This window comes from Phacochoerus africanus, chromosome 1 (genome assembly GCF_016906955.1).
Source record: "Phacochoerus africanus isolate WHEZ1 chromosome 1, ROS_Pafr_v1, whole genome shotgun sequence".
NCBI lineage: Eukaryota > Metazoa > Chordata > Mammalia > Artiodactyla > Suidae > Phacochoerus > Phacochoerus africanus.
This window is the reverse complement of record NC_062544.1, coordinates 285,176,191-285,191,463: the sequence shown is the minus strand read 5'-3', so window position 1 is coordinate 285,191,463 and position 15,273 is coordinate 285,176,191. Positions and strand designations below refer to the sequence as shown.

Here is a 15,273-nt window from a genome sequence, read left to right as displayed (position 1 = left end):
TGTGTGTGTATGCCTGTGTGTACACGTGCATACCTGTGTGTATATGCCTGTATGAATGCATGTGTGCGTGCATATAATGTGTCTGTGCGTGTGTGTATAGCATGTACATGTGTATGGGTGTGTGTATGCCTGTGTGAATGTGTGTGTATGCATATAAGTGTGTGTACGTCTGTGTATGCATGTAAGTGTGTGTATGCATATAAGTGTGTGTGTGTGCATGTGAGTGTGTGTGTGGTCAAAGAAAGACCTAGAGGAATCATGCGTGATTCACCCACGTCCTGTTGGAAAAGCAAATCACAGAGCACGGCCTCCTGACCCAGGGTCGGGGGCATCACCTCTGCGCCTGGCCTTGAGGGGCCACAAGAGATGGCGGGCGGCGGGCGTTGGGGCTGGAGAGAGGCCCTTCACACGGCCCCACCCGGTACCACCCGGAGGCAGACGTATGTGCTTCCTGTTGCACAAAGATTGTGTCCCCGGGGGAGAGGCAGACCCTGACTTTGCTTCTGACCCCAAACAAGGTTCTGATGAGAAAACGACCCCTTTTATTAGGAGCATCACGGGGTACAAACAGCTCCGTAGAGAGAGAGGCTTAACGTGTTTGGAAGGTTCTGGTCTGTCCCGTGCAGTTGAGGTTTCATGAGCTGCTGCGGGTGGAACACACACGACAGTGTGAGGGAGGGAGGGGCCCAGGAGGCGGCCCGAAAGGACCACAAACTGGGGCTTAAACCAAAGAAATACACAGTCTGGAAGCTCAAGTGCAAGATCAGGGTGTCAGCGGGGCTGGTTCCTCCAGAGGCCATGAGGGAGGGTCCTTTCCTGGCCCCTGGCCCAGCTCTGTGTTTCTGGCAACTTCTAGGGGTCCTTGGCGTCACCCCGGCCCCGCCTGGGTCTCTCCTTATGGGGCCAGTCCCTGGCTTTAGGACCTCCGAGTCCAGTGGGACCTACCTGCAATACACTTGCAGAGACTCTACCCAAACGCTCTGGGTGGACATGACCTTCGGGGCCCCTCTTCAATCCCTACGGGTTGGGTGGGGGATGGTGGTGGCACGTGGAGCCTCTGGGGGCGCCCCCAGGGCTGGCACTCAGGGCCTGGTGGCAGCAGAGGGCTTGCGGCTTCACAGGGACATTTGCCGAGGAAGACGGGGCTTGATGGCACTTACGCTGATGGTGAAGGGGACAGGAAGGATTTGAAGAGACCCTTGGTGTCTCCCCGGAACTGCTCCTCTGGCATTTGCTAAAACCAGGCACCTGGCCCAGCGCCCCGGGGGGGCAGCTGCAGTGGCCCCCTGCTGGGTCAGGGGTCATTTCCAAGGAGGCCGCGCCCCAGGTGCTGGCCAAGGTCACCAGGACCTTCCTGACCTGGTTTTCCCATGTCCCGGGTTCCTTACCCCGTACACCCCACACCAGGGTTAGGGGGTCAGAGGCTGACCTTGTTAGTTGTGTCCGGGAGGATGGCTCGCCCCTCAGGACTCTCAAGGTCAGAGTCAGTGCTAAGGTCGCCTCCCCTCTTCAGGGTTACGGGGGTGTTGGCTTTCCACCTGCGGGCGAGCTCTTTAAGCTCTCTCTCGGGTTGCGAGAATAGGTTTTAATGAATTAGCCAGTGTTGTCCAGTACAGCTACCTCCCGAGCCGTCCGCACCGCCATCGCCAGGAACACTCGGGTGGCGGAAGCCCTGCTCCCGGCCCCTGAGAACACAGGGCGCTGTTAATACGACCCCCAGCGAGCCGCGTGGTCACCCTAACTAGCCTCTGAACCGGGGAAGTAAGTAAGCACCTTAGGGGCTCCCAAGGTGTAGAATGCTTAAGATTTGTTCACGTTCTGTTTCAGGACAAATGGCAAGCAAATACGTCTTGGAAATAGCAGCCTTACCGACTACTCTGAACTAGTTGGTTAGTTGGGTTCCTTGTTTCTCTTCCTCCTGGGACAGCGCCCAAGTGAGTGGCCGCTTGGCCCTGACAGAGCTGCTGGCTCCCGGGCAGGCCTCCCCCGCGTCCGACCTAACGTCCACTGTGGTGTGACAGCGCCAGTTGGTAAAATAATGACATGGCAGCTGCCCCAGGACCCCTGCAAGGCGCCCCACCACCCTGGCCCCCTGCCCAGCCCCTCCCTGAAGCACCTCCCTCCGCTTCCCCCGAAGCCCCGCCCTCTGCTTCCCGAGGCCCCGCCCTCTGCTTCCCTGGAGGCCCCTCCCTCCTCCGGAGGCCCCGCCCTCTGCTTCCTTGGAGCCCCTCCCTTCGCTTCCCAGCCCCTCCTGGCACAGAGAAACTTCTAGAACCCCCTTCCAGCCAGGCCCCGCGCAGGGTCGGGTGTGCGTTTTGAACACCTCACCCAGCTGAAGCCCTCCCTTGGGCGCCCGCCGCTGCCCACTTCTCAGTAACGAGAGCGGGTAACGCAACCTGTGAAGAGAGGCTTGGAAACCCATGGGAAGCCAGTTTTCGGCAGGATCGTGAGAGTCCAGACCCTGCAGGTAGGGGGCTGGCGTCACCTCTCCGCTTCAGAGATGAGGCCGCTCCCCATCCCGCCTCTGGTCTGGACGCACCTGTGGGAGCACGCGGGGCCTCGGTGACCTTTGGCCTGAGCAGGGTGAAGGGGCCTGTGGGCCAAGAACGGGCCACCCTAAACTACTTATAATACGTCTGAGCGAGCAGCAGAACTGCTAAGACGCATTGATTTAATTCTGGCTCTTTTCTGGGTTTGCGTCAAAGATGCATCTTTGCAATCAGCCCTGTGCAGGTTAGCAGAGCGGATGTCTAAACACAGAGGAAAGTCGCTTTCCACCGGAGGGAGCAGTGACTAGTTCTTTCCAAAATTGCCCGGATTTTTCCCTGAGCGCACATCCTGTTGGTTTTTCTTTTACGCACCCTGGGCCCCTTGGTGGCTAAAGGAGGAGCCTGGGAGGCCCAGGGGTCTCGGCAGGCAGGTGGGCCTGTGCGGTCAGAGTCAGCTGCTGACGTCCGATGTTCACCACTACTTTAATAGTGAAAAAGAAGACATAGAAATACATTTCATAACACTTGGGGAATTGGGGGGGGGGGCGCATCTGCAGCATATGGAATTTCCTAGGCCAGGGATTGAATCTGAGCCACAGCTGTGGCAACTCCCGGTCCTCAGCCCGGGCTGGGGATCGAACCTGCTCTGCCACAGAGACAACGCCGGATCCTTAACCCACTGCGCCACGGTGCGAATTCCTAGTTAGGGAACCTTTAAATCACATGTCCCATCGCTTTTTAACTCAAAGACACTTGGCTTTTTTGATTAGTGTTTTCCAGTAGTTTTAAAAAATCAGCACTGTGGGCATGTGGTGACAGACACGATAAAACAGCGATTTCTGTGTGCAGTTCAGACTGGGGTAAACCCACCACGATTAAAACACAGCTGTTCTCATCACCCCAGAAAGTCCCTTTGTGCAGCTCTGCGTTCCACCCCCTGGCTTCTAGCATCTACCCCTGTCCCTGTGGTTCTGCGTTTTTCCCTGTCATTTAAAACGCTGTGTTTCTGCATAGTTGGCTCACTTTACGCGCTGGTGTTCCACGTGACTGGTCCCCACTGCGCGTTTTGCTGGCCATCCTGCCAGGAGCCTTTCCCTGTAGTTACCGTCTCTCTGTCCCCAGGCACCCTTTCGTTCTACGCAGATGTTTCTCTTGTTGGATGTGTAAGTTATTGGGACCAGGAATTCACTTCTGGTTGTTGGCTAATTTTTTTCTTAAAAATTCTTACCAATTTTTTTTTTTCCCTTCTCTACAGCCGCGCCTGCAGCATATGGAAGTTCCCAGGCTAGGGGGCCAGTCAGAGCTGCGGCTGCCGGCCTCCACCACAGCCACAGCAATGCCAGATCCAAGCCACGTCTTCCACCTACACCACAGCTCACGACAACACCTGATCCTTAACCCACTGAGAGGCCAGGGATGGAACCCGCAATCCTCATGGAAACTGTGTTCGGTCCTTAACCTGCTGAGCCACAATGGGAACTCCAGAAACTCTTATCTTTTCAAGATCATTTCTGGACAATAGAGTCCTTCCCTGGGTGGGAGGGCAGCAGTCATGACTCGTTCTGTTGTGTGGTCCTGTTGACCTAGTGTCCTTGGGGCAGTGGGCTGATGAACAGGTTTCCTGCCTTGGGGGGTGGGGGAGGAACCCCATTCCTGGAGCTGCGACCTCACAATGGAGTTAACGAGGTAACAGCTCATATGATGGGAAATTGCCTTTTTCCCAGGCATCTGCTGCTGGGGCAGCTTCTTCTCTAAAACTCAGAGCTCCTGCGCAGGAGTTTTTCCTTCTCTAGAACCATGTGTGTTGGGGAAGGTGAGCGAGATGCAGGAATTTGGCTCTGACTTCCGTCTGTCTGCGTTTCCTTCTGACGCTCTTCAGCGGATTCCCAGGGAGCAAGTGCAGAGGGGAGCCCAGGCTGGTGGGAGCGCGCATCCTGCAGCCTCACCCGGGTGGCTCCCGAGCTGCTGGCTCTCCCCTCTCTCTGCTCGGGTTTTGGTATAACCAGCACTTGCACATTGCACTGCTGTTTCTCCCTTCTGGGAAAATGCACGCCGGCAGCTATAGCAATGCTCCAGCTCTTTTTCTCCCAGCCTTCGCCGCCTAATTGCTGGGTTTTGACCCAGGAAGAGGTGTGCCTTTTTCCCGTAGCGAATGCAGGTGCGGTCACAGGTGTGAACGGTCTTGCCTTGTGACTCGTCCTGGAGAGTGGCGATGGGTCATGAAGTCCATACAAGCTGCTTGGAGATGGGAGCAGAGGTCCTGGTGGGGACTCCTGGCCCCTTCCAGCCCTGCCACGCTGCCACATGGGCTTGTTTGTTTGTTTGTTTTGCTTTTTAGGGCCAAGCCCACGGCATGTGGAAGTTCCCAGGCTCGGGGTCGAATCGGAGCTGCAGCTGCCGGCCTCCACCACAGCCACAGCCACGCTGGATCCTTAACCCACTGAGCAGAGCCAAGGATCGAACCCTCATCCTCATGGATGCTAGTTGGGTTCATCTCTGTTGAGCCACAGCGGGAACTCCCCAGTGGCCATTTAAACCTAAATTCAAGTTCAATAAAATTGAACGTTCTGTTCAGTTCACCCGTGGCTCCCACCTTGGACAGTGATGGTGGGACATTTCTGTCTTTTTTGTACTATGGTGTGAATGGCCTTTATTGTTTGCAGCGGGAGGTGGAAGTTGAGGGGGTGGGATGGCTGTGGCTCCTGGGGCTGCCCTGCTGGACGGCGCTGGGCAGGGGCTGCGGCCGCGCCTGCCTGGCTGTTTCGGGTTCCACGCTTTCTTACCGCCTGAGCCAGTGAGAGACGGGGGAGTTGGGCGTGGGCTGCATTTTTGCCTGGAAGTCGTCCGAGGGCATGTGTCCGGTCCATGTTTCTCTGCCTGGTGACAGACCTGCTTCAGGCGCTGGTTCCCACTCTTGGTCCCCCCCTTTTTTTTTAATTCAGTGAATTTTATTATATTTATAGTTGTACGACGATCATCACAATTTTAGAACATTCCAACCTCCAATCCCCAGCCCATCCCTCCCGGCCCCGACCTGTCCCCTTTGGTAACCATCAGTTTTTCAAAGTCTGAGTCTGTTTCTGTGCTGCAGATGAGTTTATTTGTATCCTTTTTTTTTTTTTTTTGATTGCGCACATGAGTGATAGCATAGGATGTTTGCCTCTCACTTGTCTAACTTCACTCAGTCTCAGAATTCCTAGGGTCACCCAAGTTGCTGCAAATGCCATTGTTTCCTTTTTTATGGCTGAGTAGTATTCCATTGCTGTTCGTCCTGGTTTCCTCATCTGTGAATGGGGGCATTCACAGGTAGGAATGAGTCTGTGTGATTAAAACTCCCAGAATGGTGCTCGGAGTTGCGGGTGCTGTCAGCGTCACCCCTGGGCTGGGCTGGCTGCACGGGGAGGAGCTGCTGGGGCTCACCTTCCCCCTGTGTCTTCTGAAGCCGCAGGCACCCCCGAGAACAGCACCCCAGTGGAGTCGGAGCCCAGCCAGTGGGTGTGCAAGGTGTGTTCGGCCACCTTCCCAGAGCTGCAGCTGCTGAATGGTAAGTCCTGGGGGAGCCCACCCTGACCTGCTGTCACTGCCAGGCCATCCCTTTTGCACGGTGGCAGACCCCACGGCTGTCGGGAGCTCCTGCCTCTGCTCCCAGAGCCTGTCTCCCAGGTCCCTCAATATTCCCCATTGGCTCCCGTTGCTGTGCTTTGGCTTGAAGTTTCCCTGCGTGTCTGGCACCGAGGGGTCTTGGTTTTCTTTCTCTGAGGTGCAGCACAGTGTCACCTTGGAGGGTCGTTCTCTAGTTGTGTAGCCCTTCCGAGTGTTTTCAGCCAGGTGGCCTCATCCTTAGCTTGCTGTGTACGTTACTGAACTTCCAGACCCCACCCGAGACACGTGGCACGTAATATGGCTGGTGTTAAAACGACCCAGTCGGAGTTCCCATCATGGCACAGCAGAAATGAATCCAACTAGGAACCACGAGCTTGCGGATTCGATCCCTGGCCTCACTCAGTGGGTTAAGGATCCGACGTTGCCGCGAGCTGTGGTGTAGGTCACAGATGTGGCTGGGATCCTGCGTTGCTTTGGCTGTGGTGTAGGCAGGCGGCTACAGCTCCCATTGGACTCCTAGCCTAGAAATCTCCATATGCCGAGGGTACAGCCCTAAAAAAGACAAAAACAAAAACAACCTAACCCCTTGTGGGCCTGTGCTCCACACAGTGGCCCTGAGTGCGGGACAAAGGAAGAAACAGCAGCCGCTTGACCCCGAGTGCCCATGTGGGCCAGGTGAGGTTGTCAGGTCAGGAACCAGCCATTTGGTGTGTGTGGGCGCCTGTGGTCACTTGAAGGCGTCAGTCCCCACCTGTCTCGTGGGTCATCCATCTCCCTCTTGCAGGTGCCTGCCAGCCAGCTGCTCTGAGCCCTGCCGCCTCGTGTGGGAGGCACGGCCCTCCCTGCCTGCCTGGGCCTGGGTCCTGCCCGGCTGTCTTTCCTCGGGAGTCTCTGAGCTTCTTCCATTGAAAATAAAGCAGTGTTTTCTTTCCTTTCTTTATTTTTTTTTCCTTTTCATCTGTGTTTTTAATGACAACTTCATTCATTGTGGATTATTTCCCAATATTCTTCAGAGCTTACGTTTTTAAGTAATTGCATTAGGTATTCACTGTAGGAAAGTTAGAAAATCTAAATAAATTTTAAGAAGAATATGAAAATTGCCCGTAACGTCGTTGTCTAGAGAGGCCTGCTTTACTGTCTTGATGTGTTCTTCCTATTTCTCTTGGAAGGAGAAAACATGTCCACAGGCTTTAGTCGCTACAAAACCACGTGTGGCGGACCTGACATGTTTCTGTCGCCTAAGTGACTGTATAAAATGATAATCATGGAGTTCCCATCATGGCTCTGTGGAAACAAATCTGACAAGGATCCATGAGGGACATAGGTTCGATCCCTGGCCTCGCTCCGTGGGTTAAGGATCCGGCGTTGCCGTGAGCTGTGGTATAGGTCACAGACGCGGCTTGGATCCTGCGTGGCTGTGGCTGTGGTGTAGGCTGGCAGCTGTAGCTCCAATTTGACCCCTAGCCTGGGAACCTCCATATGCCGCAGGTGCAGCCCTAAAATAAAAAATAATAAAATCAATAAAATGATAATTTTATTTGGTGCAGTGGAAATGCTTTTCTTTCTTTCTTTTTTTTTTTTCTTAGTTGCACCCACGGCGCATGGAAGTTCCTGGGCCAGGGATCAAACCTGTGCCACAGCAGCCACCTGAACCACTGCAATGACAACACCAGATCCTTAATGTGCTGAGCCGCAAGAGAGCTCTGGAAATGCTTTTTTTTTTTTCCCAAAAGCCAAGGAAATACGTTTGAGTTGCCTATGCAGAGGGCACACGACTAGCAAATAAAATGAACAGACAAGATGGGGTCAGGAAAGGACACCCTCCCGTGAACGCTTGTGCTTCTCTGTCCTGCAGAGCACCTGTTGGGCCACTTGGAACAAACCAAAAACGTCCCCCCTGCCTCCCAGCAAGAGTCAGCGCCTGAGAAGGAAGCGGAAGCACCCCGGGGAGAGCCTCCCACAGTTCCCAAGAGTGTCAGTGCCGCCAAAGAGCAAAAGAAAAAGCCTCGAAGGGGCAGGAAACCCAAAGCATCAAAACCCGAGCAGCCGCTAGTCATTGTTGAAGGCGAGGAGCCAGCAGGTGGGAGCTGGTCCTGGGGGAGGAGGCTGCTGGTGGGGGTGATGGGGGGGGGGACGGTGAGCAGGTGAGGCTGGTCCTGGGGGAAGAGCCAGCAGGTGGGGGCTGGTCCTGGGGGAGGAGCCAGCAGGTGGGGGTGATGGGGGGGGGACGGTCAGCAGGTGAGGCTGGTCCTGGGGGAGGAGGCTGCTGGTGGGGGTGATGGGGGGGGGGACGGTGAGCAGGTGAGGCTGGTCCTGGGGGAAGAGCCAGCAGGTGGGGGCTGGTCCTGGGGGAGGAGCCAGCTGGTGGGGGCTGGTCCTGGGGGAAGAGGCTGCTCGTAGGGGGGTGATTCTGGGGGAGGAGTGACAGGCATGGGGAGGGACCTGGAGCCAGGGTGGCTCCCTGCCCGCAGGAAGACTCAGCACAGGGAGCCCAGGTGGAAGCGGAATCTAGCCCTTCTCCTTTTCTTTGAGTCAGCCCTTTAGAGCACACCTTACCTGTAGTCCGGCTGGCGCTGCCGTGTGTAGGCTGTGAGCTTTGACAGCTGGGTCCGCAGTTGTCAGGCCAGAGAGCATTTCCCCGGCCCCGCCCCTTCCTGCTTGTCCCTGCACGTGGCCTGGCGGTCCCCATCCTGGGCGCTCTTTCTGTGCCTGGCGTCTCAACGTGGGGGGGACCCGTCCACATTGGGGTCCCCGCTGCTCCTCCTCCTTTGCTGCTCTGCAGTGTCCGTCCATCACGTGGACACATCCACCTGTGTGTGGGCGTGTAGCTGGTTTCCAGGCTGTGGCGAAGGCCACTCTCTGACGGTACAGCAGCCTCAGTGAGTGTGGAGGGACCTTGGATCCTCCAAGGCCGTGGGGCCTCACGCAGCCTCTGCTGGGAGCGCCCATGGGCCACTCACATAAGGAGCCGGCATGATGCTCAGACACTAGCAAGCCCCTCACTGCTCTCCTCACCGACCACTGGGCAATTTGTGTTCTTGCTATCTGGTGGAGCCCAGGATTTCTTGAGAGTGAGAAGAAATCCGTATTCCTTCTCAGAATTAAAAAGAGAATTCAGAGAGTTCCTGCTGTGACTTAGCAGGTTAAGAACCCAACTAGTATCCATGAGGACGCAGGTGTGATCCCTGGCCTCTCAGTGGGTTAAGGGTCAGGTGTTGCCGTGAGCTGTGGTGTAGGTCACAGACGTGGCTTGGATCTGGCGTTGCTGTGGCTGTGGTGTAGGCTGGCAGCTGTAGCTCTGATTGGACCCCTAGCCCGGAAGCTTTCGTATGCTGTGGGTATAGCTCTAAAAATAAAAGAAATTTTAAAGTAGAATAAAATAAAAAGGGAATTCAGGAGTTCCCTGGTGGCCTAGCAGGTTAAGGATCCAGCACAGTGCTATTGTGGCTCAGGTCATTGCTATGGGGTGGGTTCGATCCCTGCCTGAGAACTTCCATGTGCTGTGTGCACTGCCCCCCCACACACACACACTCCAAAAAGAGAGAGAGAGAGAGAATTCAGAAGAATGGGCCTCACATGACATTCTTAGTAGACGTGGTTTAACCTCCCCTGGGCAACCTCCTGCTTCTCTATAAACAAGCAGAGAAGAAGGAGGACGTGACAAGCCTATCAAGTGATGATTTCACTAATGTTAGTTGCCTCAAAAGACTTATCCTAGTAGGGGAAGTGGCTAAATCTTTTTGCTAATCTTCCCATGTTTCATTGGTCCAGAGCTCCAGGCCTGGGTCCCTGTTGCTATGGTTATTTGATAGTTGACTCCTGTGAAAAACTGTTACGTGCTTTTGAATGTACTCGAGATGGTGGCATCATTTATAAAAACGACTCTTTCCTGGAGTTCCCATCGTGGCTCAGTGGTTAGTGAATCCGACTAGGAACCATGGGATTGCGGGTTCGGTCCCTGCCCTTGCTCAGTGGGTTAACGATTCGGCGTTGCCGTGAGCTGTGGTGTAGGTTGCAGACGCGGCTCGGATCCCGCGTTGCTGTGGCTCTGGCGTAGGCTGGTGGCTACGGCTCCGATTCGACCCCTAGCCTGGGAACCTCCATATGCCGCGGGAGCAGCCCAAGAAATGGCAAAAAGACAAAAAAAAAAAAAACTATTTCCAAATCTCTGTCGGGACTAATAAGTTATAAGACCCCACTATGTAGCGAAACGTTTTGGGTTGAGGTGGTACGAAAAGGAGTGGAAATAGTGTGTGACTATTGTGGTTTTTAAAAAGAATCACAAACGGTGACTGCGGCTTTGAGTTAAGAATCACATTTTGCTTTTCTAAAATCTGCAGGCAAATGTGTGGGTTCTGCACCATGGCTGCTTTTTTTCCTTCTGTGTAAATCTCGGGGTCCGTGTCTACAATGCCGGCCTGGCTGCGGCCCTCGGGCCGTCGGCTTGGTTCGGTTCTGGCCCTGGCTCTGGTGACCTGGCTTGTCCTTCACGCAGAGCACGTGGCGGAGATCATGACCGAGGTGGAGCCCGTGACCTCGACGACGGCGGCGGCGGACGAGCGGATCATGGAGCTGGTCCTGGGGAAGCTGGCCACCACCGCCACCGACGCCGGCTCCGCGCCAAAGTACGTCCGTCCCTCTTGGGCAGGAGGCGCCAGTGGCGGCTGATCCAGCGCGGCGGGAAGGCCGGATGACGGGACATCCTGGGGCTCAGGGCTTAACTGCGCACCTGCTGCGAAACCGTTAACAGTTTGTTTAATTGCAGTAAAATACACTTGGTATAAAACTTAGCATCTTAACCATTTTGAAACGTACCGCTTGGTGGTTTTAAATACATTCACATAGCTGTGCAAAACCTCCCATCCTTATCTAGAACTTTCTCATCTTCCCCAGGCTGAATCTCCATGCGTATGAAACTCTGACTCCCCGTCACCCCCTCCCCGGCCCCTGGCACCCACGTTCCACGTTCTGTCGCTCTGAAGGCCTTCTGTGAGGTCTCTAGGGACTGCACACACATGGAAGCGGGGGGTATTTGTCCTTCTGCGACTGGCTTATTTCACGGAGCAGGGCGTCCTCAGGGTTCGTCCGCATCGCAGCCCGTGTCGGGATTTCCTTCTGTATCGAGGCGGGACAATGTCCCACCTCGTGGAGAGGCCGCACGATGTTTATCCATCTGTCGGGGGACACTCGTGTCGCTTCTGCTTTTTGGCTAGTGTGAGGACGGCTGTAACAGAACCCTTGGTATTTGAACTTCTATCAGTTTAACACCTTGCTCTCTGTTTTTTGCTTTTTCTTTTGTCTTTTTAGGCCGCACCTGTGGCTTATGGAGGTTCCAATGCTAGGGGTTGAATCGGAGCTGCAGCTGCCAGCCTACACCACAGCCACAGCCCCGTGGGATCTGAGCTGTGTCTGCGACCTACACCACAGGTCACAGCAACGCCGGATCCTTAACCCACCGAGCGAGGCCAGGGATCGAACCTGCAACCTCATGGATACTAGTCGGGTTCATTACCACTGAGCCATGATGGGAGCTCCTTCTTTTTTTGAACAAGGAAAATATTTGTATGTTAGTTATTATTCTCAGGTGATTTGGGGGCCTGAAGCTGAATGAGATAGTGGCATTTTTTTTTTCAGGAATGCTTCCTACAATGTCAAAACGTGCCTGGTCCTGTATAATCTGGGAACCTGTGCAAAAGCTTAAAACAGCAGAGGATTTGTCAGAAGCTCATACTCTCATGCTCAGAGCATTTCAGTCACTTACTGTCAGAAACACATTTAATAGGGAGAAAAAATTCGAAAAATCAGGTTCAGGGAAAATACAAACCAGGGTAGAGGTAAGACCAAGTCGGAAAAAAAAAAACAAAAATAGGGACAGATCTGGTTCCCCTGCGGAGTCACAAATTGAGCGCCAAGCTTCCAGGCGGCCAGCGTTAACTCCCAGGGAGATGCGTGGCTGGTACAGAGAAAGCCAGCCGATGCCGCTGTGTGTCAGGGTGTCTCCCTTCCAGACTTCCTGAAGCCGGGGGGACACGCGAGCACTGCCCCCCTCGCCCCCGTCCGCCTGGGAAGCTTTGGAAGCTCTTTCCAAGATAACTGTCACCTTGAGCTTCTTTCTCCAGCGACCCCGTCTCCGCCCTGTCTTACCAGCTCGTGCGTCTCACCTGGCAGGTTCCCCCATCACCAGGGCGGCACCATCACCCTCAAGAGGAGCCTCATCCTCTCGGGCCGGCCTGGCATCCGCCGGAAGCTGGTCCGGCAACTGGGGGAGCACCGGCGGGTGTACCAGTGCAGCCTCTGCAGCAAGATCTTCCAGAACAGCAGCAACCTGAGCAGGCACGTGCGCTCACATGGTGAGTCCCACGGCCGCCGCGTCTGCTCCAAGGGCCGGGTGGCCCGTCCCGGGGGGCACCACCCACTCCATGGGCACCCGGAGAAGCAAAGTGGCTCCTCGCTGGTCGTTCCTTAGGTGACAAGCTCTTTAAATGCGAGGAGTGCGCCAAGCTCTTCAGCCGCAAGGAGAGTCTGAAGCAGCACGTGTCTTACAAGCACAGCAGGAACGAGGTGGGTGATGGACCAGACCCCTGACCTGGAAGGAGTCGTGGGAGGCGGAGGGGGAGCCAGAGCAACGAGGGGAGCCCACACCGGGCCAGGTGCTGCCAGGGCTCAGGGAGGAGCCGGCCTGGTGCCGGAGGGCCCCTGCATGCGGGGCTCTCTTTCTAGAGCAGGGGCATGGCGAGACTGAGCAACCCTTCACGGTGCTAAGCTGGGCAGGAGGGGAGCAGAGGAGGCCTGGGGGCCGTATGCCGGGGGCTGCCGGAGGGTGTCCCAGCTGCACCTGCTCCCTATCCCCCTCTCACCAGGTCGACGGCGAGTACAGGTACCGGTGTGGCACCTGCGAGAAGACCTTCCGCATCGAGAGCGCGCTGGAGTTCCACAACTGCCGGACAGGTGCGCTCAGGCGCCGGGCGGGGTGGGAGCCGCGCCGGCGCTGGGTCTAAGGGAGCCGCTCACCTTTAGCCAAGCAGCTGTTGCTTACAGAGACACAGGTAGAAATTTCCAATGTAAAGGGAATTTATTTTACTTCCTATTATTCTTCAAAAGCGGCTACATGTGGCCCGCATCTAAGAAAGGCAAGCGGCCGGTCAGGCTTTGCTCTCAGACGGCAGGAGAACTCGCAGAAGAGGTGGGGTCATGGCCGGAGGGGTGGGTTTCTGCCTCGTTGGCAGGACCTCCGTCAGTGGTCCTCTGCCCGTGTCTGGGGGCCCTGGCTGTGCCCTCGCAGGCCGTCTCCGCTCGACGCCTGCCTCTGCTCCCATCTCTGTTCCTGCGATGGAGCCGCACTTGCTCGCAGGCAGCTGAAGCCTGCGCGCTTGGACCAACCTGGGTGAACACGGATCTCTGGGCCTGAGCAAAGGTCTCAGGCCCTGTCCTCTGGCTGAGCTGATGACTGGCAAGTGTACGTGGCCAGTAAATCCCCATGTCCAGCCAGGGGACACCCATGTAGGAACCCAGCCTCTGAAGGGGGGCCCTGTCCTGTCCCCGTGCCCCGTAGATGAAGGCTCACTGCCCCCGTTCCCACGCAGGGAGAACAGGGATGGGGGGGGCTCACTGTTGTCTTTGAGGCTCCTCCTCTAGGAATCATCGCACAGCTGGGGAGGGACGCTGGGGGCAGTGGGCTTAGAGACCCACCAGGTCAGCCTTTGATTCCGAACCCCCTTCCTGGCGAGCCCTCTGTGCATCACTGCTCGCTGTCTCCGTGCTGGCGCCCCCTCGCATCTCGGGGAACCCTCAACCCCATTACCTAAGCATCCTTGTCCCTCCCTGCCACTGGCCAGGGGCTGGCACCTGCTCCCGCAGCCTCTGCGTGTCCCTTTGTTTGCTTCCTTTGCTTGTTCTTCTCTGAGGGCTCCATCTGAACCTCCATCCATGGGGCCTTGATCCCACAGAGGAGCTTTTGAGTGGAAGGTGAGTCTGTCTCACCTGAGCTCCAGCTGCCCTGCTGCGTCCGTCACGGGCGTGAAGTGGCCTTGGAAGCTTCTAGATGGACTTCCAGTGTACTGCACCACCTGCATGCTGAGCCCTGCCCCCCAGGGGTCCCCCAAACCCAGGGAAATCCCCCACCCTTCTCTTTGACGCCCTGTCGGTCAGCTGGGCTTCAGCTGCACTTGTTGACCAGAGGCGGGACGGCGCCCCGTGTGGCCATGCTCGGTTCTGCGCCCTGCCCGGTGGGGGTGTTGGTTGAGCGACTCAAAGTCGAGCCAGAGACAGCGTCCTCTTTTTCTGTCTAATTCTCTGGACATGAATGAACCAGAAGGAATACAAGAAGTCAGAGTGATAGTGGTTAAATATCAGCAGAAAAACTCTGTTAAGCCAGTCGTTTCTCTTTGTTACATAGAGATGACAGCAGCTGTGACTTGAAATGCAATTTCTCTCTGATTTCCAAGGTTAGACGTTTTGGCTGGAAAACGAGGATAAACCTGGGGACTGAGCTCATTTGGGTAATACCTGGCTTGCGTGTCGCTGTACCTTCCGGCATGGGGTTCACGCTCAGAGGGCGTGTCTCCCGTGGACGTGAAGTCAGGGGTGTGTGCAGCATCGAGGAGAAGCTTCGAGAGGAGTGGTCTGATGGGTTTCTCTCAGGCTTTCGCTCAGCAGGGCCTGTCCTGGCGTGAGGAGGCCTTAGTCTGACTCCATGGCCAGGCCCTCAGGCAAGACAGGTCCCCCAGAAGCCCCCCAGCCCGTCTCCCGGGGGCCCTGTGCCCCCGCATGTTGGGCCGCACCCCCTGGCCTGCAGCCTTGAAGGTCCCCAGCCTCGAGACCAGAACGAGAGCTCAGAGACTGTGACAGATGGCAGTGGTTCCCTGGACGGGGGACCTCACTCCAAGGTCCCGGAGTGACAACCCCCCATCATGTGCCAGCAGCTCCCCTTTATAGGGGAATTGGTGTCATGTGGCCTCATCAGTCACCAGGGGAACCAGCAGCTGGGCGCATCCCTCCCAGCCCCTCAGGTTAACGACCATCAGAGGGCAGGGGTCTCCCTTTAATAAACTAGCAGGTGGAGCCTTTCTGGCCTCAGGTCTAAGACGTTCACCAGCTGGAGGCGTGGGTCTGGCGTGTGCACGTGGGCAGGGTGGCGATGAGTCGGGGCCCGTCCAACAGGGGATGGACAGGGAGCAGGAGG

General features: G+C 56.1%; 1 protein-coding gene across 3 annotated transcripts in view; it reads left to right on the top strand.

Annotated features, from left to right (window-relative positions):
* The window catches only part of PRDM15 (PR/SET domain 15), a 66,835-nt gene that overhangs the window by 30,090 nt on the left and 21,472 nt on the right, over positions 1–15,273 (top strand). For 2 of the 3 annotated variants that reach the window (XM_047797041.1, XM_047797048.1), the window contains exons 6-11: positions 5,932–6,033; positions 7,948–8,172; positions 10,588–10,717; positions 12,261–12,442; positions 12,559–12,653; positions 12,953–13,040. In XM_047797041.1, coding sequence (XP_047652997.1) covers positions 5,932–6,033; positions 7,948–8,172; positions 10,588–10,717; positions 12,261–12,442; positions 12,559–12,653; positions 12,953–13,040 — 822 coding nt within the window. Of the gene's footprint in view, positions 1–2,332; positions 2,468–5,931; positions 6,034–7,947; positions 8,173–10,587; positions 10,718–12,260; positions 12,443–12,558; positions 12,654–12,952; positions 13,041–15,273 lie in introns of those variants that run through there. The other variant, XM_047797054.1, reaches the window with a different exon arrangement.